This window comes from Eublepharis macularius, chromosome 5 (assembly GCF_028583425.1).
Source record: "Eublepharis macularius isolate TG4126 chromosome 5, MPM_Emac_v1.0, whole genome shotgun sequence".
In the NCBI taxonomy this organism is placed as follows: domain Eukaryota; kingdom Metazoa; phylum Chordata; class Lepidosauria; order Squamata; family Eublepharidae; genus Eublepharis; species Eublepharis macularius.
Genome location: NC_072794.1, coordinates 13,696,507 through 13,719,086, shown reverse-complemented (window position 1 = coordinate 13,719,086; position 22,580 = coordinate 13,696,507). Strand labels below are relative to the sequence as shown.

At 47.0% G+C, this 22,580-nt stretch overlaps 1 protein-coding gene across 1 annotated transcript; it reads right to left on the bottom strand.

Annotated features, from left to right (window-relative positions):
• Window positions 1-8,175: 8,175 nt before the first annotated feature.
• MEF2B (myocyte enhancer factor 2B) lies at window positions 8,176-21,792 on the bottom strand. The gene is made up of 8 exons (XM_054979691.1): window positions 21,715-21,792; window positions 19,355-19,558; window positions 16,405-16,533; window positions 16,138-16,318; window positions 14,265-14,404; window positions 13,229-13,340; window positions 12,879-12,981; window positions 8,176-8,464 (listed from the first exon to the last, which is right to left on the bottom strand). The coding sequence occupies exons 1-8, from the start codon at window positions 21,766-21,768 to the stop codon at window positions 8,176-8,178; spliced, it is 1,212 nt and encodes a 403-aa protein (XP_054835666.1). The 5' UTR covers window positions 21,769-21,792.
• Between the last annotated feature and the right edge of the window lie 788 nt (window positions 21,793-22,580).

Genomic DNA, 22,580 nt, shown 5'->3' with positions numbered 1-22,580 from the left:
CTCAGCAGAAGGAAACTTCATGTGTTCATGTTTAGCAACACTGAAAACCTACCAGGTTTGCATGCATTTTCCTAACAAGGGCATTGTGGACACCATATAAATCTGACATCCACCAAGAGCCAGTTTGGTGTAGTGGTTAAGAGTGGCAGGACACTAATATGGAGAGCCAGGTTTGATGCCCCACTCCTCCGCATGAAGCTAACTGGGTGACCTTGGGTCAGTCGCAGCCATTTGGAGCTCTCTCACCCCCACCCACCTCACAGGGTGATTGTCGTGAGCATATAATAACACACTTTGTAAACCACTCTGAGTTATCCTGAAGGGCAGTTGTTGTTGCTGTTGTTATTAAGAAGGCAGATTATTAAAAAAAAACACCCAGCTTTGAATTCCTTTCTACTCAAGAGAATATTTGAAAGATGGAGGGGGAATTTCTCTCTCTCCCCTTCCCCACACATCACTTACTCTCCTACAGAGGAAAAGTCAGTCCAAGCAAAGGAGGGACGAGCATATTTTACTGTGCCAAAAATGGCTTATGCATTTGGAGTTCCCAATGATGTTTTGATCAAAAATTCATTTAGAAAGGGGTGGGGAGGGGAGAGAGAAATCTCCACTGAAGATGGAGGCATGAATATTTTAGTGTTTCTGCAAACCAGACAAGATTGGAGTGGGGGTAGGTAAGGCGAAGCAGTCTGAATAGTTCAGACTAGCTCTCTCTGGTCAGAGCTCAAAAACTAACCGGGGTCAGCTACGGTTAGTGTTTGGATGGGAGATCACCAAGGAAGGCAGAGCTGTTAAGCAGAGGCAAGCAATGGCAAACCACCTCTACTCATCTCTTCCCTTGAAAACCCCATGAGGGGTCACCATAAAAACTGCCCTTAATTATCATTGGGTTAGGTGAAAAGGGGTGGGGGGGTGTAGAGACAATCCCCAACATTAATATGAATCAGTTCAGGATGGTGGAGATCGCTCTGGAGGAGATGGATTCTCTCATAGCCCTTTGAACATCTCCTGGGTGAGTGACTGCTAGCCCACCTTGCCTCATGACTCGCGTTCCAGTAATTTTTCCTTTCAGCCAGATTATGAACTACCCAGGCAACGTGCCATGCGCTTGGAGCGCAGGCGGAGAAGGGGTTTGTGATACTGCCGTATTCATAAACTGCCGTTTCAGGGGACTGCTAACATACACACATCAGAGGCCTTCCAAGTTTAACTTTGGTTGCTTACCCTCCAAAAGATCAAGGCACACTTGGAAACAGATCAACCCCCTCCGCAATGTAGTTTTTAAAAGTTTTTTGAATCTTTTGTTGACTTTTTATTGATGTAGTTGAAATTAATGGTTAATGAATTAAACACATGAGCCATAAGTCCATGCAGACTGGTTTCAGACATGGCTGCTATGAATCCTCCTATGTGCCCAATATATTCATTTGCTGTTTTGTATGCATGTTAATTTTATTTACTAACACCCCTCCCATTCTCCTTCATTGACCAAAGAGCTTCTGTTTTTCCTGCCCCCACTCTCTCACCCCCCCCCTTCCCCATGATACACTTTTTCACTTCAACGTCCCTTGGACTGGACTTAGTGGCAGCTGCTCGAAAAGAAAGCCATTATTCAAGCAACGAAGGAGGAGGGTGAGAGAAAGGCAAATTAGCATATATTCAAATGAAGCATGCAAATCCCATACTTCATAAATCAGCCATTCAATCAGTGTCAAGAGGAGATAGCCGTGTTAGTCTGTAGTTGCAAAATAGTAGAGTCCAGTAGCACCTTTAAGACTAACCAACTTTACTGTAGCATAAGCTTTTGAGAACCACAGCTCTCTTCGTCAGATTCAACGTTACTGTAGCATAAGCTTTTGCTCTCTTCGTCAGATGCAACTGTATTGTAGCATAAGCTTTTGAGAACCACAGCTCTCTTCGTCAGATGCATCTGACGATGCATCTGATGAAGAGAGCTGTGGTTCTCGAAAGCTTATGCTATAGTGAAATTGGTTAGTCTTAAAGGTGCTACTGGACTCTTTGCTATCAATCAGTGTCAAGTGGTTTGGTGGCCAGAATGGCCTGTCCTCCCTTTTTATCCCCCCCCCTCCCCAGTCAAGATCAAACACAAAGCCAGTCAGGGTTTCTCAGAAGCATCTCACACCAGAGCAAATAAGGCCAGCTGCCCAGCTGCCAGTCAAAACTGGCAGTGCCCCTCACCCCACCCGCTTGTGCCCTGATCTGTTCCTGGGATACATCTCAGGTCGTCATTTCTGGTCGCGTAAGGCGGGAGCAAAGACATATGCAGCGGGATTTAAAGGCTCACGGCTGGATACAGTCCTGAGTGCATTTAAATATTGTTGATTTGAAGAATGCAAGGCCCCGGCAGAGAGGGGGGAATTTTTTCATCCTAGTTTGTACAGCTTCCACCTCAGGCCCTAGATGAGAATATCAGAAGAGCCTTGCTGGATCAGACCAGCGGTCCGTCTAGTCCTGCCTACACAGTGGCCAACCAGTTACCCACGTTGCCTTTTGCCTGCCCTGCAGGACAGGGGGCGGCCGGCTGCCCCCTGTCCTGCGGGGCAGGCAAATGGTGCGGGCGGCCGCACTGCCTTTTGCCTGCCCTGCAGGACAGGGCCAGCCACCCCCTGTCCTGCAGGGCAGGCGAAAGGCAGCACTGGAGGCTGCCTGCGCTGCCGCCTGTGCGCTCCCAGCAGCTGGCAGCTGCTCCTGGCGCCCCCTCCCTGGGGGCACCGGGGGCAGACTACCCCCCTGCCCCCCCTCGATCCGGCCCTGCCCTGGAATGCCAGCAACAGGGCATAAAGGCCGAGGCCTTCGTTGTACCGGTATTCACAGGTTTACTGCCTCTGAATATGGAAGTTCTTTTAGTCACCATGCAGCCACTGTAGACGTACCCTCCACGAATCTGTCTTATTCCCTTTTAAAGCTGCCATGCCTGTGGCCGTTCCTACATCTTCTGGCAGGGAATTCCATATTTTAATCACTCCTGGAGTAAAAAAGTATTTCCTTTTGTCTGTCTTGACTGGACTGCCTTTCCCCCATGCACCACCACGACAGTGCCGCGTAGATGAGAAGGGTCTTCTGTAGGTGCCAACCTGCAAACAGGCAAGATCAACAGCTGCCCATATGCCTGCATTCTCTACAGTGCCCCACCCCATCGCATGGACTGGCCTGCCTGAGGAGGCCCGGAAGGCTCTTACACTCCTGGCATATCTCAGACTCTGTAAAATAGAATTGATCTACAAGGAATTAGGGCCATATCTCAACAGAATGGCTCAGAAATAGACACTGTGTTTCTATTAAGGTTGCCAGCCTCCAGGCGGTAGCTGGAGATGTCCTGGAATTACAACTGATCTCCAGGCAACAGAGACCCATTCCCCTGGAGAAAATGGCTGCTCTGAAGGGCGAACTCTATGGCATTATACCCCACAGAGGCCCCTCCCCTCCCCAAACCCCACCTTCTTCAGGCTTCACCCCCCCCAACTCTCCAGGAATTTCCCAGCCTGGACCTGGCAACCATAAATTTCTGCAGTTCAGCGTTGTTTAGCATGTCGTGTTTAATACTTATGCAAACAACAGCTCCATTTCAAATTTCTGCAGTTTCTAGACATATGAGGGGCCTCCCAGGTTCCTCCCAGATTTAGAGAGGAGCCTTCTAAATGACCCCTTGCCTAAAACCACCGAGAAAGTAGCAATGTTTCTCTACACGGCTACAAATTCCATTAGGAGCGGTTCCAGAAATAACCTTGTTTTTCTATGCTTTCTGTATTGTGTCTATTGTGCTGACAGATGCCAATAAAAGCAAACTGATTGACTGATATTATACCCCTCTGAAGCCCCTCCCCTCCCCAATCTCCACCCTCATGCTCCGCCTCCAAATCTCCAGGAATTTCCCAACCCAAAGCATACATCCTACATGAGTGGAGTCCGGAGAATTAAGAGCCACGCTACAAGTGACGAACGACACTTGAACGGCAAGTGAACAGACTCACGTGTATTCCTCCCTGTTCACTTGCGCTCCACTTACTCTCCACTTGATCACTACGAGCCAAGCTACAAGTGACGAATGACACTTGCCTGGCAAGTGAACAGACTCATGTGTATTCCTCCTTGTTCACTTGCGCTCCACTTACCCTCCACTTGATCACTATGAGCCAAGCTACAAGTGACGAATGACACTTGCCTGGCAAGTGAACAGACTCACGTGTATTCCTTCCTGTTCACTTGCGCTCCACTTACTCTCCACTTGATCACTACGAGCCAAGCTACAAGTGACGAATGACACTTGCCTGGCAAGTGAACAGACTCACGTGTATTCCTCCCTGTTCACTTGTGCTCCACTTACCCTCCACTTGATCACTATGAGCCAAGCTACAAGTGACGAATGACACTTGCCTGGCAAGTGAACAGACTCACGTGTATTCCTCCCTGTTCACTTGCGCTCCACTTACCCTCCACTTGATCACTATGAGCCAAGCTACAAGTGACGAATGACACTTGCCTGGCAAGTGAACAGACTCATGTGTATTCCTCCCTGTTCACTTGCCATTCACTTGCTCTCCACTTGATTAAGCGGAGCGCAAGTGAATGGCAAGTGAACAGGGAGGAATACATGTGAGTCTGTTCACCTGCCAGGCAAGTGTAATTCGTCATTTGTACCTTGGTTCTACGTGGAGCAAGTGGCGCGCAAGTGAACAGGGAGGAATACACGTGAGGGCCAAGCTACACATGACGAATGACACTTGAACAGCAAATGTATTTCTCCCTGTTCACTTGCCCTCCACTCAGTCCACTTGCCGTTCAAGTGTCATTCATCATGTGTAGCTTGGCCCTGAGTCTGTTCACTTGCCGTTCAAGTGTCATTTGGATCGAGTGGAGTGCAAGCGGCGCGCAAGTGAACAGGGAGGAATACACGCGAGTCTGTTCACTTGCTGTTCAAGTGTCATTCGTCACTTGTATCTTGGCCCTAAGGCTTGAAGAGGTGTGGCGGGGAGAGACACAAGCTTCCACTGATTAGTTTTTTAAACCAGAATTTTTCCTATTGTAAAACAAAATGGGACGTCTCACATAAATTAAAATGTCTGTTTATTTGTAGGGAGGAGAATTTTTAGGGGAGGCAATGCACCTTCTGGTTACATTCTGGGCTAGTTGATCTATAAAGGTGGGGAATTAGGAAAGCCATTCCAAAAATGCAGCATAGGGAGGCATCTGGTGGTAGGAACAGGGCACTTGCAATCCACGGTTCAGACCTTTGGCTACATATCATCAAAAAGCTAGATATTATATGGCGAGGACAAGGAATGTTAGCTCTCTGCCAGTAATTAAACACTGCCCCAAAATTGCAGGAGAAATAAAGGAATCTGGAAATAATAGCGACAGAATCAAAGCCAAGTGCACCCAAAATAGTTCAGAAGTTCTCTATTTTTTATCTTCTCTTTGGATCAGAAACAGAATCGAAACTGGTTATGGACGCTTCAGCACAAAGGAGTGATAAGGGAAGTTATGTCGATTAAGTTATAGGTTTTCAAGTGAATAATTTTGGTTGTGTTTGGAAGGCAGGAAGTATTTTAATCCGAGAAAAGTCAAAACGTAAACACATATTAATTTTGATTCAGCTCAGGAAATCCACACAGGGGAAATAATAAAGGTTCTGGGGAGGCTCCAAATATGGCTCAACGAGTTTGTGGACCCTCGAACAGCGTTTCAGTGCAATTTTAAAGACTTGACATGGAGACGGAGAAAGAGGTTGGCACCACCTCTTTTTTCTTTTCCTTAGGAATTTACGTGGTCCCACTTATGCCCCGCTTGCCAGCTCCAAGTTCCTGGAGATTTGGGAGGGGGAACCAGGAAAGGGTAGAGTTTGGGAAGGGGGAACACCCCATCAGGGTAGAATGCCATAGAGTCCACCCTTCAAAGCAGCTATTTTCTCCAGGGAAACCGATCGCTGTCATCTGGAGATCAGCTACAATTTCAGGAGATCTTCAGTTCCTCCATGGAGTGTGGTAAACCTGCCCACCAAAGGTCTGCACCCACCCACAGTTGGTCACATTTGGTTGGAAATATCAGTCAGTGCCGAGATTTGATCTCACAGGAGGTCGTGGACCTATAGAGTGTTATGCATCCCCACAGGATTCTAGCCAAGAAGGGAAAAGCAGCTAGAGGTGCGAAGAAGCTATCGGATAGCTGTAGGCCAGAGCAAGTCATGTGGTATGGCCTGATTTCACTTCCGTTCCCATAACAACGTCTGGTCTCTTCCGGCAGAGGCGGTGATGGAGGAGGATCAACGAGGGACCAAGAGGCGCGCCCAACACCAGTGTGGCAGAGCGGCTAGAGGGCTGGAATAGGAGCAGAGACACCCCGGATGAAACTCCTGCTCAGCCATAAGCCGGTCTGCAGGCCAGCTGCCTCCTCTTGCCTAAAGTTCTCCACGGGTTGCCCCAAGGATAAAATAGAAGGGGAGAACTACGTCAACCACTCTTGGAAGCTCCTTGGGGGGGAAAAGTGGCCGCACTTGGAAGCATGTCTGTTTGGGAGAAAGGGTTTGGGCGGCAAGATGGATGGACCAGGGCATTTTACTGGGCAGTGTCATGTTTACTGGGCAGTGTCATGTTTGACTGTACCCATTCATCCATGCCAATGTTAAGTCTGATGTTTATGGTCATGAGTATTGTAACTAATCTCATGTTGTAACTAATGAGTACGTTCCTTCGCTTTTGAAAACCCCTTTCGTTCTCTCCTCACAGCATAGCCTGGCAGCTGGCAAAGCTGCGGATTATCTCTCCCATTGATATTTTGTGGACGGACCTTGGGTGTCTGAAATGTTGCATTTCTCAGTATCTTGTAGGCCTAGTGTGTGTGAACTCCGAACATGTTTCCCAGACTGCTTCTGAACTTGTGGTTTAGGAGGGAGGGGGTTTGGGTATATAGCCTTGTAACGGCCTTAAACCTTATTCCTTTCAAAGAGAAGTTGTCATGCTCATAGGCATTTTACTTCATGTACTCCTATGGACCTGTGTATGTGGGAAAGGGCTGATTTTCTGAATAAAAGTCATTTAACCAAGGACCTGCGTCTTGCTGAAATGATACTTGCCATATCCTGTCATCCACAGGCTGACGGGCAGATGTAGAAAGTCATAGGTTTGGGATCAGGGACTTGACAAAGAGGTCAGTCAAAGGGTGCGAATCTTGCTTTAGAGTAATATTTACCAGTCTTGGGCTTCCATAAACATCACTCTGAAGTTCTGCCGGACTCTCTCGAGAAAGCTTCATATTCCAATTTATGAGAGATTTCACGGCCATCACCTCACTGGCGTCTCCCTCACCCCGCCTCCAGGGCTCTTTTTCACTAGGGTGTGAGAATTTTCTTTTAAATCCATCAATGAACATTAACACAAAGCTTCTTTTGAGATGACACCCATTCCTCTCCATCTATGAACACACTGCAGCTTGAAATTTCTCATATTTGAGAGCTTGGCTTATTTTAAGAGACCTAGAAGCCTTTGCTTGTTTAAAATATCCAAGTGTGCCAGAGTTTCGTTTTATTTGTAAGATTTCCTTCTGCTATTAAGACACCACCACTGAATCTTAATTTTTTTCTTTGAATGTTTTAATGTAAATTTTTTTTACAAAAATTCTTCTTTCCGGAAATTGTTGCAGCCCCAAAGTGAATTGGAATCCTCAAAACAAAAAGGTAGAAAATCATTTTTTTAAAATCACTCCATAGATTTCCAAATTGGTTGCAGGCCAACCCCCCCTTTCTGTTCTCAACTCACAACAAATCCCCTGAAGACAGGAGGACCATCTCATACTCAGAGGTAGACTGCCTCTGGCACTGGAGGTTTCATTTGGCCATCATGGATAATATTCATCAATAGACCACCCTCCAGGAACTTGCCTAATCCTTTTTTACAAAGCAAAGCTAATGGAACTCCCGTCTGCCACCACATCTGTGGTGACAAATGCCATAAATACATTCTGCATTGAGTGAAGGAGTTCTTCCATCCATCCTGAATCTATTGGCAATCCATGTCTAATTTAATCTCTTGACTCCCAAATAGCTGTCTCCTTTCTCTTGCCCCACCATGAGTCCCAGCCCGAAGTCTGAAAAAGAATGCATACATATACACACACACACCCCTCCCCGAATATTTGTGGCGTGTAGCCTATTTTGTCCCTTTATCTTTGCCAGTCCTCAATAGCGGGCTGCAAACGTCGTGTGGAAACGCTGGGGTGCCTCTGTTCTTCTGCCAGGGGCCGGGAGAAGAGTAGGGAGTAGTGGTAGGCCTTGACATAGTCATCTACGGGGATGTCCCCAAGGGAGGGGCGGACACACAGTGGGGGCTGTGGAGTGGTTGAGGGACAGCTTGCTGTAGGGGACGCCCGCTCGGACTTGATGTTGACAGGCAGGTGCGAGGAAGGGGAGCCGGAAGTCAGGGGAGGTTGGTCACCCACTCGACTGGTTGCTCTGTCGGAAAAGAAAAGAGCAGAAGATTATCAGAAGAAGCCCACTGGTTAGAAGACCCACAATACTTCCAATCTGAGTCCCACAGTGACCAACCATGCCCCTAGCAGATGAACAGAGAAGGGCCCTGCCTCTGAACATGAAGGGTCTAGTTAAACATCCTTGCTAAATGGATATGGAGGGACCTCGACTCCACCTTGAAGCCACCTTGACTATCACCATAGCATGTGGCAGTGAGTTCCACAAATTAATAATGCATTATGGGAAGAAGTACTTCCTGTTATTAATTATTATTGTAGTTGTTATTGTGATAATGATCATAACTGTAATTGTAATCATAATCATATTTGATTAATACACCACCCTTCAGGACAACGCCCACTCGGAGTGGTTTACAAAGTGTGTCATTATTACCCCCACAATAATCACCCTGTGAGGTGGGTGGGGCTGAGAGAGCTCTGAGAGAGCTGTGACTGGCCCAAGGTCAGCCAGCTGGCTTCGAGTGGAGGAGTGGGGAATCAAACCTGGCTCTCCAGATTAGAGTCCTGCTGGTCTTAACCACTACACCAACTTTATATCCCCACTGGGGAGAAAGGTGGGGTATAAATGAAGTCAATTAATGAAATAAAATATCCATTTTCTTCACCTTACGTAGAATTTTATGAACGTTTATCACATCCCTCCTTACTGATTTTTTCTGTAAACTGGAAGACCCAGGTTTGAAAACCTACTCTGTCAGAAAGTCTGATGTTGAGTCATTCCCTCGCGCTTTCAGACTAACCTACACCACAGGGTTGTTGTTCTGAGGATAAAAGAGTGGAGGGGACAATGATACAAGCTGCTTTAGGGAAGAAAAGAATGGTATAAATATATAAGCCCAGAGAGTTTTATCTATTCGTTGTAGGGAAGATGTGCCAATCCCGATTGATTGATTGATTGATCGATCCATGTCTGCACCTTTTCCAACTCTACAATATCTCTTTTGTAACATTTATTTACTTCATTTATACCTCGCCTTTCTCCCCAATGAGTACGCAAAGCAGCTTATATCGTTCTCTTTCCCTCCACTTTATCCACCCAACGACCCTGTGAGGTAGGCTAGGCTGAGGGTACACAACGGGCCCAAGGTTACATAGCAAACTTCAATGGCAGAGGGGGGATTCGAACCTGGGCCTCCTGGATCCTAGTCCAACAGATGCTCCTTTACAGTAATAGCCATTCTGGTTGTCAGTTCTTTTCCTCTCCATCATTATTTATTTATTTATTTATTTATTTATTTATTTATTTATTAATTATATTTTTAACCCACCCTCCCTGCAAGCGGGCTTAGGGCGAGGTACAACATTGATTAAAACATAACATAAAAACAATTATCACAACATAAAAACAGCAATTAATAAAACCATTCCAAGACGGGGCAGTCCTGCACTCCTGCCCGTCAGCATACAAAACGGAAGGTAGTAGCAGACAGATAGAACACGGTACTTTTCAGAGCAACCAGCGTGAGTGGACTCTCCATAACCCCTCATAGAGGGAGACTGGTGGAAGGCTCAGCAATGATGGACTAAAATTAGCCTCCACCATATGCCTGGCGGAACATCTCTGTCTTACAGGCCCGCCTAAATGATTCAAGATCCTGGCAGGCCCGAGTGTCCTCAGACAAAGAGTTCCACCAGGTTGGGGCCAGGACCGAAAAGGCCCTGGCCCTGCTCGAGGCCAGTCAAGCCTCCCTAGGGCCAGGGACCACTAGCAGATGTTTTCCATTAGCATCGAACTTGACTTTTCCCCCTCTTACACAGGCTTATTTAGATTGTAAGTTCCTTGAGGCAAGGGCCTGTCTTTTGGTGTATGTAAAAGTGCATAAAATAATAATCCACAGATGTTTCTTTTTCACAACCACATTGGCTCAGCTCCTGTGTTTTAACTGAGCAATCAGGTGCCTGGATCACTTGCTTGGAAAAGTAGGGGATCAGGCCAGAGACCCTCCCATAAACATATCACACTGTGAAAAGGGAAGTTCTGCCATTTAAAACCCCATTCCCAACTGAAAAGCTTCGTTTCGTTTTAGCTTTTCCCTCAGACAAAATGCATGCAGCTTTATTTTTGAGCATCTGTTTCTTAATGCCATATTTTTTCTCGCTGCTTTCACACACATTGGATGCACTTTTGCGGCAGTTTGCAAGTGGATTTTCCTATTTTACTGTTCAGCCTACACAATTTTTTTGTATGTTGTTTGCATGGCATAAACATGAAAGCCAGCTATAAAAAGGGGCAAAACACAGGAGCACCCGACACATGGAAAGAAAAAGAAACAGCATCTTTGGAATTCTCCAGGCAAGGACTGGTCAGCTGCATTCTTGGATTTCTTCAAGAAACTGGGAAGAAATTGAAAAGCATCAGAGCAGTGACCAAAAGGCAGTGGGGAAGGTCAAGTGCGATGTGCAGTGCCAGCCACAAGATGGCACCAGATGCCCAAGATCAACCCTGGCCGCTCCGCCTCCAACTTGCTATACTGGAGCTAGAACAATTCTTTAGAAAAACCTTTGTGGTCAAAATACTAATCAGGAAATCCCCATCCCCCACACAACGTTTCTTCTTGTAGTCATTTATAACATAAAAAAATTAAGTCATGCAAGGGCAGCTCTCTGCTGTTGTACGTTTCTTTGAATTGTGTATGCACCCTCCATGGTGTTTAATCCAATTTATACTGTATTTATATCTTCAAAATACACCATTAGAATGTGTCAGAATACTAGAATGCCCATTTATTGACATAGGTAGCCATGTTGGTCTGTCATAGAAGAGCAAGATTTGGGTCCAGTAGCATCTTAGAGACCAACTAGATTTCCAGGGCACAAGCTTTTGAGACTCAAAGCTCCTTTTGACTAAAGTTCATACCCTGGAAATCTAGTTGGTCTCTAAGGTGCTGTGTGTGAGTGTTATTTGCCATCAAGTCACCTCTGACCTATGGCGACCCTATGAATGAAAGACCTCCAAAATGTCCTATCATTAATAGACTTGCTCAGATCCTGCAAACTGGAGCACGTGGCTTCTTTTATTGACTCAAGCCCTCTCGTTTTGGGTCTTCCTCTTTTCCTACTGCCTCCCACTTTTCCTAGCATTATTGACTTTTCCAGAGAATCTTGTCTTCTCATGATGTGACCAAAGTATGATAGCCTCAGTTTTGTCATTTTCGCTTCTAGGGAGAATTCAGGCTTGATTTGATCTAGGACCCACTTATTTGCCTAAGGTGCTACCAGACCTGAATCTGACTCATTTGTTGACATACACACATATTGTGAAAAAATGCAAACCACTTACAAGTTTCTTGGAATCGACACAGGCTTGTCAACCCTCCACCCTGCCCACCTGAGTTCTTCTCAAGACAAACCACAAGCAGTTTTGCCAGGCACCAAAGTGAAGAGGCGAAATCGCGCCAGGAAGACGCTGTCGTTCCGGGAACTCGGCGCAATGTTCCGTGGCCGGTAAGCAGTGTGAAAATGGCTAATGGCACACCAGAGAGCAGAGCTTGGGATGTCTCTTTGTTGTGGCATCTACTCATAAGCCATGCAAAGAGCCCAGCACTATTCCCCCACCCCCGGGGTCATTTCTGTGCTGGGACGAGGGACTATCAACGCTGGCTGGACTTCCACACAAGCCAAAGGCCTTTCAAGTCCATCTCTTCTGACATGGATGACAATGGATGACAGACTGCCACTCTGCCAAGGCCTCCTTTTGTGGATGAGAATAAGAAGTGGGCCTTGTCCAAGCTGCTCTTGGCCTATGCTAAGAAGAGGCGTTCAAGAGCCCTTTGCCACATTTCCATTAGGAAAAAAGGAGCCAAGGGATAGAACTGCACATGTGTACGTGTGGCGCCCTTGGGATCGGAGGCTATGCTAATCTCCAAATGGGAATCCTCAGAGGCCACATACAGCACTCGGCTTCCAGTTGCCCACCCACCAGTGCAGTTGCCTCCCGCCCGCCCACCTTAGTTTCTCTATAACAACGGATTCCCCATGGGCTGCAAGGACAAGAGATGGCTGCGTAACAAACGGCTGCCCTCTCCCCGGCTTGCCTGCAAGCACACAAAAGGTTTTCTGAGCAACTCAGAGCTGCCAATCCTGTGAAAAAGTAGTACCGTGACACCCTCTCTGAGGTTGCCAGCCTCCAGGTGGTGGCTGGAGATCTCCCGGAATTACAATGGATCTCCAGATGACAGAAATCAGTTCCCCTGGAGAAAATGGCTGCTTTGGAGGGTGGAGTCTATGGCATTATACTCCGCTGAGGCCCCTCCCTTACCCAATCCCTGCCCCCAAATCACCAAGTATTTCCCAACCCGGGCATGTGTGGTGGCAATCGTGGGTTGGGGCCCTTGCTAGCTTGTCAGACCTTAATGATACCTCCGTCCATCTCTTACCCCAGTGATGGGTGCCCGGCAACCGCCATGTCTCGTTGCCATGTAGCCACGGTGCCTGCCTGGAGGCTGAAGGGATGCAAGGTGCCGTCTCCGGAAGGATATTCTGAAAAGCCATTGGGAGGGAAAGAAAGCAGAAAGAGACAAAGAGGATGGCAGCCAGCTAAAGAGCTCTGCTGCCCTGATAAGTGCAGAAGGGAAACCTCTTCGTATACCAGCTCTGGCCAATCCAGCTCCGGCCAAAGTCTGGCCTCCTCCCCAGTTTCCTTCCCCCTTTGAAGATGGCTCCTCAGTTGCTCTTAAGAATCAGGCCCACATTTTGGCCACATCTGAATGCCCGAAGGTGACCTCACCTGCTTGGCTGCAGGACAGAACAGGGTATCCTGGCAGGCCATGTCCGGGAAGAGAGGTACTTCCGGAGGGCAACGCTGGGCTCATGGTCTGGAAGCTGGGATACAAGGAACGCTGCTTGGAAATAAGCAGGAGGGGGGGTATCACATTTCTGCTTGGCAATGCTGCCTCTAACTCACCCCTGCCGTAAGAGCTACCGGCATGGAAGTGTGGCAAACCAAGTCCCTTTAAGGCCTCGGTGGTGGTGGGGGGGGTGCTGTGGTCACATCAACCCAAAGCTTCTCTGACAAAGACATGCAAATGAGTGAGAGTCTCTCTACACAAGGCCTCCTACATGGGGATGCTCAAGTGTAGGGAGATGCAATGTGAGCAGGGAAGTGTAGTTTAAAAAGACAGAGCCAGCAGAGATCGCTCCTCAGAGGGTTTGTCAATTTCATCTTCACCTCCCCGAAGGCTCTGTCAATTTCACCTTGATCTCCGCTACACTTCCCAGCTAACATTGCATTCCACTACACTTGAGTGTCCCTGTGTAAGAGGTCTCATGTGGAGAGACTCTGAGAAAGAAGAAGATGGCCAGATGTCTAAAGTCTGGCCTGCTTCACTTGTCTCAACCCCAGGGCCTATTTTCAAGCATCTGTGAACATCACTGCACTTCTCCAGGCCAGAACTGCTCGCCCTGGTAGGCTTCTTTCCTAGGCTAATCCCAACCACTGATTCACTACTATGCTGCGTACATCACTGCCTTCCCCCCCCTTGGGTAGCAGCAGGATCAGGGCCCCCAAAAGGGCTTGGCCCTTGATGCGCTTGGCAGGTGGCTTTTCTTTCTCCCCAGCAGAAGTGGTAAGAAATGCTGCACTCCAACGCGCAAAAGAGAAACAGTGAATTCTTGATAGATGGGCTCCCTTTTCCGGTCTTGCCCATCCCGCCAGTGCCTAGCCATTCCACCTTCCAGACCCAGTCCTGCATCTGTGCCCAACAGGTACCAACACGGCCCTCTTGCTCTGCCCTACACGGAGAAGGGAGTGAAGTGGCACTCACCATTGATGCCATGTTGTTCCTGCCACCGGAATGGTGTCCTTCTGTCCGACGGGCATCAGCCCCCAGGTACAGCGGGGGTGGGGTTCTACTGGACAACGCACGGCTCAGGTTGCCATGTGAGAAGACTGGGTAGCCAATACCTACAAGGGCAAGGGCAAGGCAAACTTCAATTTGGTGTCATTGTACAGGGACATTACACCGAAACGCTCAGCCCTGCACTGTGCCAACTCAGGCACTGCATTGCGAGCAACTGAGTCCTACCTTCTGTACATATTACCAGGGCTTTTTTTCAGGGGGAACGCAGGGGAACGGAGTTCCGGAACCTCATGAAAATGGTCACATGGCTGGTGGCCCCGCCCCCTGATCTCCAGACAGAGGGGAGTTTAGAATGCCCTCTGCGGGCGCGGAGGGCAATCTCAACTCCCCTCTGTCTGGAGATCAGGGGGCGGGGCCACCAGCCATGTGACCATTTTCTCCAAGGGCAACCCACTGAGTTCCACCACCTCTTTTCCCAGAAAAAAAGCCCTGCATATTACACAAATCAAAACTTATTTCCATGATTTATTCTGCATTTTAGAACAAACATAGAATCTTCCTATTTATGCTTGGCAAGGGGAGGTTGCTGAGGGGCAGATACTTTCCCGCAACGCTTGTGGGAGACAAACGAGTTGTTGACGTCATTGCATTTGTGGAGAAAGAGTACCCGAGGATCTGCCCTGTAACTCGTGTGGTTGCACTATTACTGAAAATTTACAGAGAAAAAAATTCTTCCCTCTCTATTAAAGGTTCTAGAGCATCGATCGAATTTGCAACAATAAAGCTGGGGAGCAAAGCAATATCGGATGTATCTTCATTCAATTTATTGTTACCTGGATAACTGAGTTACCAAGACACAATCCAGATACGTAAAGAGTGTTTGTGGATTTTGTTCCCTGTAATAACATTATAAGTATCTTCCTAGTTGCACATATTTTTGATACCCTGTATAGTGGCAATGTTCAATATTGAGAGGGAATTACAAATTACTTAAGCAACTGCGGCATTTGTAGAAGATGGACGCATGCTGCCAAGTGGTGCTTAAGATTTACAAAAGATTTGGCAAGAAAAAAGGAAAATGTAACCCTAGTAAGCTGAAAGGCCTAATTTAACTTCTTTGGGTTCTCAGTCCGCCTCATATTCCTTGCCAGTCTTGATTTTTTAAATGGTGTATACTGATGCAAATAACAATGAGAGGTTCATTTTTGCAGGGACAAGTTGGTGCGAGGCAGCAGACGCCAGAGTAACAATAAAAACTGGCAAGTACATTTTTCACAAGGGAGCTAAACTAATTTTTTTAAAAAAACCAGAAATTTGCCTGAAAACAAGTTCCCCTTCTTTAAATGGAAACTCGTGTCATGTCACAAATTAAAAGCCTCTTGCCTGGAAAAAAATCTTCGGTGGGCTGAAACAATGCCCCAGGTGAGGTGGTGTTCCCCTGGCTACATTCTTGCTACAGCCTACACAGATCAGAGACTCATATCCTTTGTTTGGGGCTTACTTTACCTAACAATGCCTTTGTATGCTCCCCTTAAAGATCTGTTTTTCTGCTACCCCTCCCATAGACTATGCATTAATATCTTTCAGCTAAACTGAAAAGGGAATGTTTGCCTCTTCATAATTTCGTCTCAACAGAAGGTGGGATTTTTGAAGATGCCGTCTCTGAAATCCAAAATGCTGCCGCCTCAAGTGTCCCCCTACTCCACTCTCCACCCCAGAGAGACTTCCTCTGAAGTTTGTTTCCAGCAGGAAGCTTATGAACTGCGCAAACCCAAAATGAATCCCCAAACAGCCACGCCCACTCGCTCTTGGCCAAGCCCCTGAACGAACACCATACCTGACGTGAGGGGGCCTGGAGAGCGCCCTGAGGGAGGCCCCTGTCTGGGGACTGCTGGCTTGAATGGTGGCAAACGACTTGGTTGAAGGGGGGACCCCCCTGTGCTGCTCGGGCCCCCCTCGCTTCCAGAGGGCGGAGTTCCCATTGAGGCCCCCTCCAGGCTAGACAAGGAAGCTGCTGACTGTAAGAAGAGTGAACAGACCAAAAGTTAGTGTGCGGTGGGAAGCGGGGAGAAACTCCACAATTCCCCTGAAAGCTATTACTCACAGAAAGTTTGGGCCGTGACAAAGTCAGGTCCACCCCCTCACCGAGCCGCCTCAGTTTCCCCATAGGGGCCAAAGCTTCTTCAAGATCCAGTTCTGGGGCCTCCAAGCCCAGGCCTTTTCGTTTCAGAGTCTAGAGAACAGGGAGAACACAGCAGGAGTTCTGAGGCTTTTAAAAACAGCGGGCATGTTTTTAAACACCTATAATTAATTTGTGGAACTCACTGCCACAGGATGTAGAGGCCATCACTAGAACTTTTTAGTTATTTATTTTTGCTGTCAAGTTCTAGCTGACTTAGGGCGGCCCTGTAGGACTTCCGAGGAAAGAGATGTTCAGAGATGGTTTGTCATTGCCTCCTTATGCGTAGTGACTAGACTTCCTTGATGATCTCCCATCTAAGTACTAACCAGGGCTGATTCTGCTTATCTTTTGAAATCTGGCAAGATTGGACTAGCCTGGACCATCTAGGTTCTTTAAAAGTAGATTAAACAAAGAGAGAGAGAGAACTGGTCTTCCAACAGCCTCCAAACTGAATCTCTACATTCCAAGATAGGGTACCTGAAAATATCAGTCACCAAAGGGCAAAGACAGAAGGAGATTTTGTGTTGGGATTTCACAAGTGTTTTTGTTTCAATCATGAAAGAGTTAAACTGTTTGCGTTAATTAGTCAGTAAAGTTATTTGCATGTAACACTTAGGCCTCAAGTAAGGATTCCCACCAGAGAATGGGGAGTCACTATTCTTAATGAAGTAGAATTAGGATTATCTATTGGACAACAGGTTTATTGGGAGGGGGGAATTAAGTAAAGATATGTACTGAAGTTTTATTGACCTTTGTTCAGTCTAAGATCTACCCAAGGATGTAACAGTCTTGAGCTCTAAGTCTTGAGTTTACCTTCTGCTAGCAAAGATGTAGTCAGTTAGCCAGTTCTTATTTTCTACCAATGTAATCTTGTTTTTATCCTTTATGTAGTAAACTATTTTATAGAGCTAAACTGGAGTGTTTGTGAGTTCTCATTGTATCCAATGCACATTTCTGCTAAACTCTGCTAATTTAAGTATTATTATCTACCTATACTTTGGACCATTGGTCTGATCTGGCAGGGCTCTTCTTTATATTCTTGTATTTTAACATTAAACAATAATAATAATAACATTTGATTTATATACCACCCTTCAGGACAACTTAATGCCCACTCAGAGCAGTTTACAAAGTATGTTACTATTATCCCCACAACAAACACCCTGTGAAGTGAGTGGGGCTGAGAGAGCTCCAGAGAGCTGTGTCTAGCCCAATGTCACCCAGCTGGCTTCAAGTGGAGGAGTGGGGAATCAAACCCGGCTCTCCAGATTAGAGTCCCGTAACCACTACACCAAACTGGCTCTCAGTTTGTAAAGCAATCCCAAGCTGAACGAACTCAGCATACAACATATATTTGAGAATAAAAAGGGGGGGTGGGAATCTATGAACTCCTTGGAAGAAGGTTTGCCAATAAAAGGCAACCAAACATTGAAACAGATCACAGTAAATTTCTTCTTGGGAGGAGATACCTGGTGGGGTGGGACTACTCCAGAAGCACCTCCAACTGTGGGCCAAGCTAGAAGTGACAAATTACACTTGAATGGCAAGTGAACAGACTCACATGTATTCCTCCCTGTTCACGACATGATCGAGTGGAGCACAAGTGGAGTGCAAATGAACAGGGAGGAATACACGTGAGTCTGCTCACTTGCCATTCAAGTGTAATTCGTCACTTCTAGCTTGACCCTAAGGCTGTTTCAGATGTACTTTTCCTCTCCAGGGCTGGGTGCTCGAAAACAACAACCTGCACGTTCATTTTTGCGGCACAATCCACTTTAAGTAAAGAGGAAACTTTATTTTTTCTGTACAGAAAACACTTTTCACACATGCAAAGATTCATAATTAAAATCGTCAGCAACTGGTAGTAGAACAACTTTTCTTCTGTTGCCAAAAGGAAGGTTTTTTCAAAAGTGCTTTGGAACTCTGAGCAGCGTGCCATGCAGCGCGCCTTCGACGTCACCAAGGAAACGCAGCTCACCACGACCCAAAGTTCCAGAGCGTTTTTCAAAAGCATTCCTTTTGGCAACGGGAGAGCTCTTCTGTTACTAGCTACTGATGATTTTAATTACGAATCTCTGTGCAGGCAAAACTTGCATCCCATATTGACAGGAAAAAAATAAAGATTCTTCTTTTAATTAATAAGGAAAGGAACATGCACAAGGGCTTATTTGAAGCGTGGTGGGAGGGGAAAGTCCAGCATATGAACCAGCGTTTGATTCACTGGCCTGTCATGTTATTTGTAGAATGGGGAGGAAGCAGGGGCCTTATTAACTACCAAAAATAGAAACTTTATTTTTTACCGATGTATTGTCTAAGGCTTTCACGGCCGGAGAACGATGGTTGTTGGGGGGTTTTCGGGCTGTATTGCCGTGGTCTTGCCATGGTATTGCCGTGGTCTTTTTGGTGCTACACCTCTGAAGATGCCAGCCACAACTGCTGGCGAAACGTCAGGAACTACAATGCCAAGACCACGGCAATACAGCCCGGAAAACCCCCAACAACCATTTATTTTTTACCGTTCAATTTCCATATTGTAAAAACGGATGTAGGATTCACACACTGTCATGTACCTCTGAAAAGTGCACAAGCAGTTCGTGGCTCATTCTAGTATTCAGAGATAGACTGCATCTATACATGAAGGTTCCATTTAGCTATTCTGGCTATTTGCCTTGAGGAGACAGAATGGGGTCTGTGTCAACATGTCAACATTTTCATTGTTAAAATCATTATCTGAAAGCCCTTCTGAGCTGGCAGCCATTGTCATTTCTTGTGGCGGTGAGTTCCACAAGTGAACGGGTATATGTGAAGAAGGGATTGAACCTCATAAGGGCCGGCCTGCCTACTGCCCTCCACAGGCACATCCAGCATTTACCTCCAGGATGTCTGAATTGGTCCGACTCTCGTGTGGCTCACTGTATTCTGTATACTTCAGAAGCACCTTATCCATATCTGTGCTGGCGTACTGGAAGAGCCGGTTGGTGCTGTTGAAGATGATGAGGGCGATTTCACAGTCACACAGAACGCTGAGCTCATAAGCCTTCTTCATCAGCCCAAACTTCCTCTTGGTGAAGGTGACCTGAATGAAGAGATAACGGGTTGGAGTGATTAAAGCCTCGGGTTGGGACCCAGGAGCCCAGAGTTCAAATCCTTGTGAAGCTCCCTGGGTGATCTTAAGCCAGTTGCTGTCTCTCAGGTTAGCCAACTTCACAGGATTGTTGTGAAGATAAGAGGAGAACTATGGAGGAAAGGCAGGACCAAATTGTAATAACAAAGGGGAAGATTGACACGTCAGCTGGCTACATGGGTTGGGGGGGCTTCCTGAAAGGGACACTGTCAGGGTGGGGCCAGCAGTGCTCCTCCCAAGACTTTTTCAAAAACTGTAAAGCCTAAAGAACACACAGAGAGAAGAGGATGCCCAATATATCTCTGCATGAGCCTTTACGCTTGACTTTGCATACTTCCAACCTAAGTGTAAGTATTTAAGAAACTGGCAAACTGAAGAGGGGGTATAGAAGGAAATAAGCAAGTCAAATCATTACAGGTCGCAGTTATCCCCTCGGAGATGAGATGGCCTGCTGGTAGGAGCAGTCGTAGTGATGGTGGGCCCTGGATAAAAGTCCAGGATGGAGCCCCAGAACGACTGCTAGCCTCACCAGGGTACCCCATCGCCACTCCCACTGTTGGGGCCCAGCAAGCAGCAGCTCTCACCCCATGTGAGATGTGTAAGAGCCATCACTGGAAACTAGGGTTGCCAGCCCCCCGCTGGAGGTGGGGATCCCTTGCTCCCACCCTCCATCCCCTGCCCCCGCTGACCTGGCCAGCAGGGGTGGGGGGAATGCACCTCCTGGGGCATGCTCCCAGGAGGAGCAGCATGCTTCCATGCACCACAGCGGTTTGATTCAGCCCAATTCAGGCTGCTGCAGAGCGCAGCAGCGCTCCCACAGTCTGCAGTGGCCCAATTCAGCCCCGAATTGGCCCAAATTGGGCCTGATTCAGCCCCCCTGTGGAGTACAGGAGTGCTCCCAGGGAGTCATGTGGGCTGTGTGATGACATCACTTCCAGGAAGAAGGAAAAACAAAGGTAGGTGTCGGGCCTCTGACCTCCCACCCGGGGCATTGGGGGACCTAGTGGAAGCTGGCTGCCTAAGCCTTACATAGGGTGGGCAGAGGGGGTGCTTGGTTTGCCAACCTCCACGTGGGGTTCAGAAACCTCCCAGAATTCCAACTGATCTCCAGATGGCAGCGATCAGTTTCCCTGGAGAAAATGGATGGTTTGGAGGGTGGACTTTATGGCATCTCTGCCTTATTTAGGTAGATAGGTAAATTTATTGCGTATGGCCCTTGGCGTTTACAAGACAAAACCTATATACCAAATTTACAACCGTAAAATTTAAAAATTCTAAAATACCAGACAGAATTAAAATTATTCAAATCACAAGCAAGATCCACATTTATTGCTCGGGATTATGAGATCCTTTCTTAGATGCCGCACTTGCTCTTATTTTCCTAGCAGCCGTGGCAAAAGGTGCCACTTTATAGGACACAGAAGCATCCACATCAGATAGCATATGAACTCATCCATCTGAGCCAGAGAGGGACCTCTGCATTACTACTGTGGCTGCTGCGGCTGCTGCAGCTGTAGGTTTTCCTTTGCTTTGTATTGCAAGAGAGGCTGGAGATAGTCCCGTGATTAATCCTGAGGAGTGTCTCTTGCTCATTCTGTACCAGGTGCAACGTGACCTACCGTCCCTCCTCGAGCAGGCACAAACAGAAGCATAACGTACACCTCCATATGAATAAAGAGTCCAGTAGGGCCTTTAAGACTTACCAGCTTTTATTGCAGCGTAAGCTTTCGAGAGCCACAGCTGTCTTTGTCAGATGCATCTGATGAAGAGAGTTGTGGCTCTCAAAAGCTTGTTACAATAAAGTGGGTTAGTCTTAAAGATGCTACTAGATATTGCTACTACAGACTAACACAGCTACCTCCATGGATCTACCTCCATATGAGTTACTTCCTTCCAGACAGGAGGAGTGTTTGAAACAGAGACTCCAGTATAAAGAAAGGGGTACTTCAGTCTTCTACTTAAATACATATGTACGTACGTACGTACATACATACATACATAACCATGCCCCAGAATTTGGGAGATCAGGAGACACAGGGCCCTAATTTTTGGTGAGGAACTGTTAGCATTTGCTAACTGCAGCGCAGCCAGTTTGGGAACTAATTCACCTGTCTGTTCCTTTGGTCCAAAATCCTGCTGATTTGTATTTTTTTCCGCCCCATTGCAGTTTGGCAGGGATAGAGACAGCTCTGTAGAGGGAAAAAAACCACGGGTGTTAGACACATACAGAAAGACAACACCTGTGAGAGCGAAAGGGACATATCCAGGCAACAATTTAAACCTGTTTCAAACCAGATTATAATTGTACCAGTCCTTTGTTTCTCGGTTTTACTTGCCATTTCTTTAATTGACAGTTTTGTAACACCTTTTCTGTTAAGAGTTTCCAATTGTTCAGAAAATAAGATGTCTATAGCAGGGCTTTTTTTCAGCTGGAACGCGATGGAACGGAGTTCCGGCACCTCTTGAAAATGGTCACGTGGCCGGCAGCCCCGCCCCCTGATCTCCAGACAGATGGGAGTTGAGATTGCCCTCCACGCCCAGGGCAATCTTAACTCCCCTCTGTCTGGAGATCAGGGGGTGGGGCCACCGGCCACGTGACCATTTTCGCCAAGGGCGATTTAAACTTTTAAAAACTCCCCCCTTATTCCAGCTGACCCAAAGTGACGTCATTGTGCGGTCCTGAGTTCCACCACCTCTTTTCCCAGAAAAAAAGCCCTGTTTATATCAATCTCCTCCATGACGTTCCCTTCCCCATTTTTTCCTCGTAACAACCACTCCAAGCAGCAGGCGAGGCACAGAAAGAATGATTTGAACCTGGGTCCTAGTTTGACACTCTAGATACTATTCCACACTGGCTTTCAATTAAAACCATGTAATAAAATAATTAAAGTACAAAAGGCCAACGGCAGGATAAAACCACTTAACCCCCTATAAAAGTTGAGGGGAGGGGAGGGGGGAAGAATCGTTATATAAA

Bases quoted from the DNA above. Each gene is read 5' to 3' on its own strand.
- MEF2B (XM_054979691.1), bottom strand. From the start codon at position 21,768: ATGGGGCGGAAAAAAATACAAATCAGCAGGATTTTGGACCAAAGGAAC. The intron at 16,534-19,354 runs GTAAATGCTGGA...CCTGTTCTCTAG, and splicing joins CCAATTCAGACATCCTGGAG to ACTCTGAAACGAAAAGGCCT. The intron at 12,982-13,228 runs GTGAGGTCACCT...ATGGCTTTTCAG, and splicing joins TCTGTCCTGCAGCCAAGCAG to AATATCCTTCCGGAGACGGC.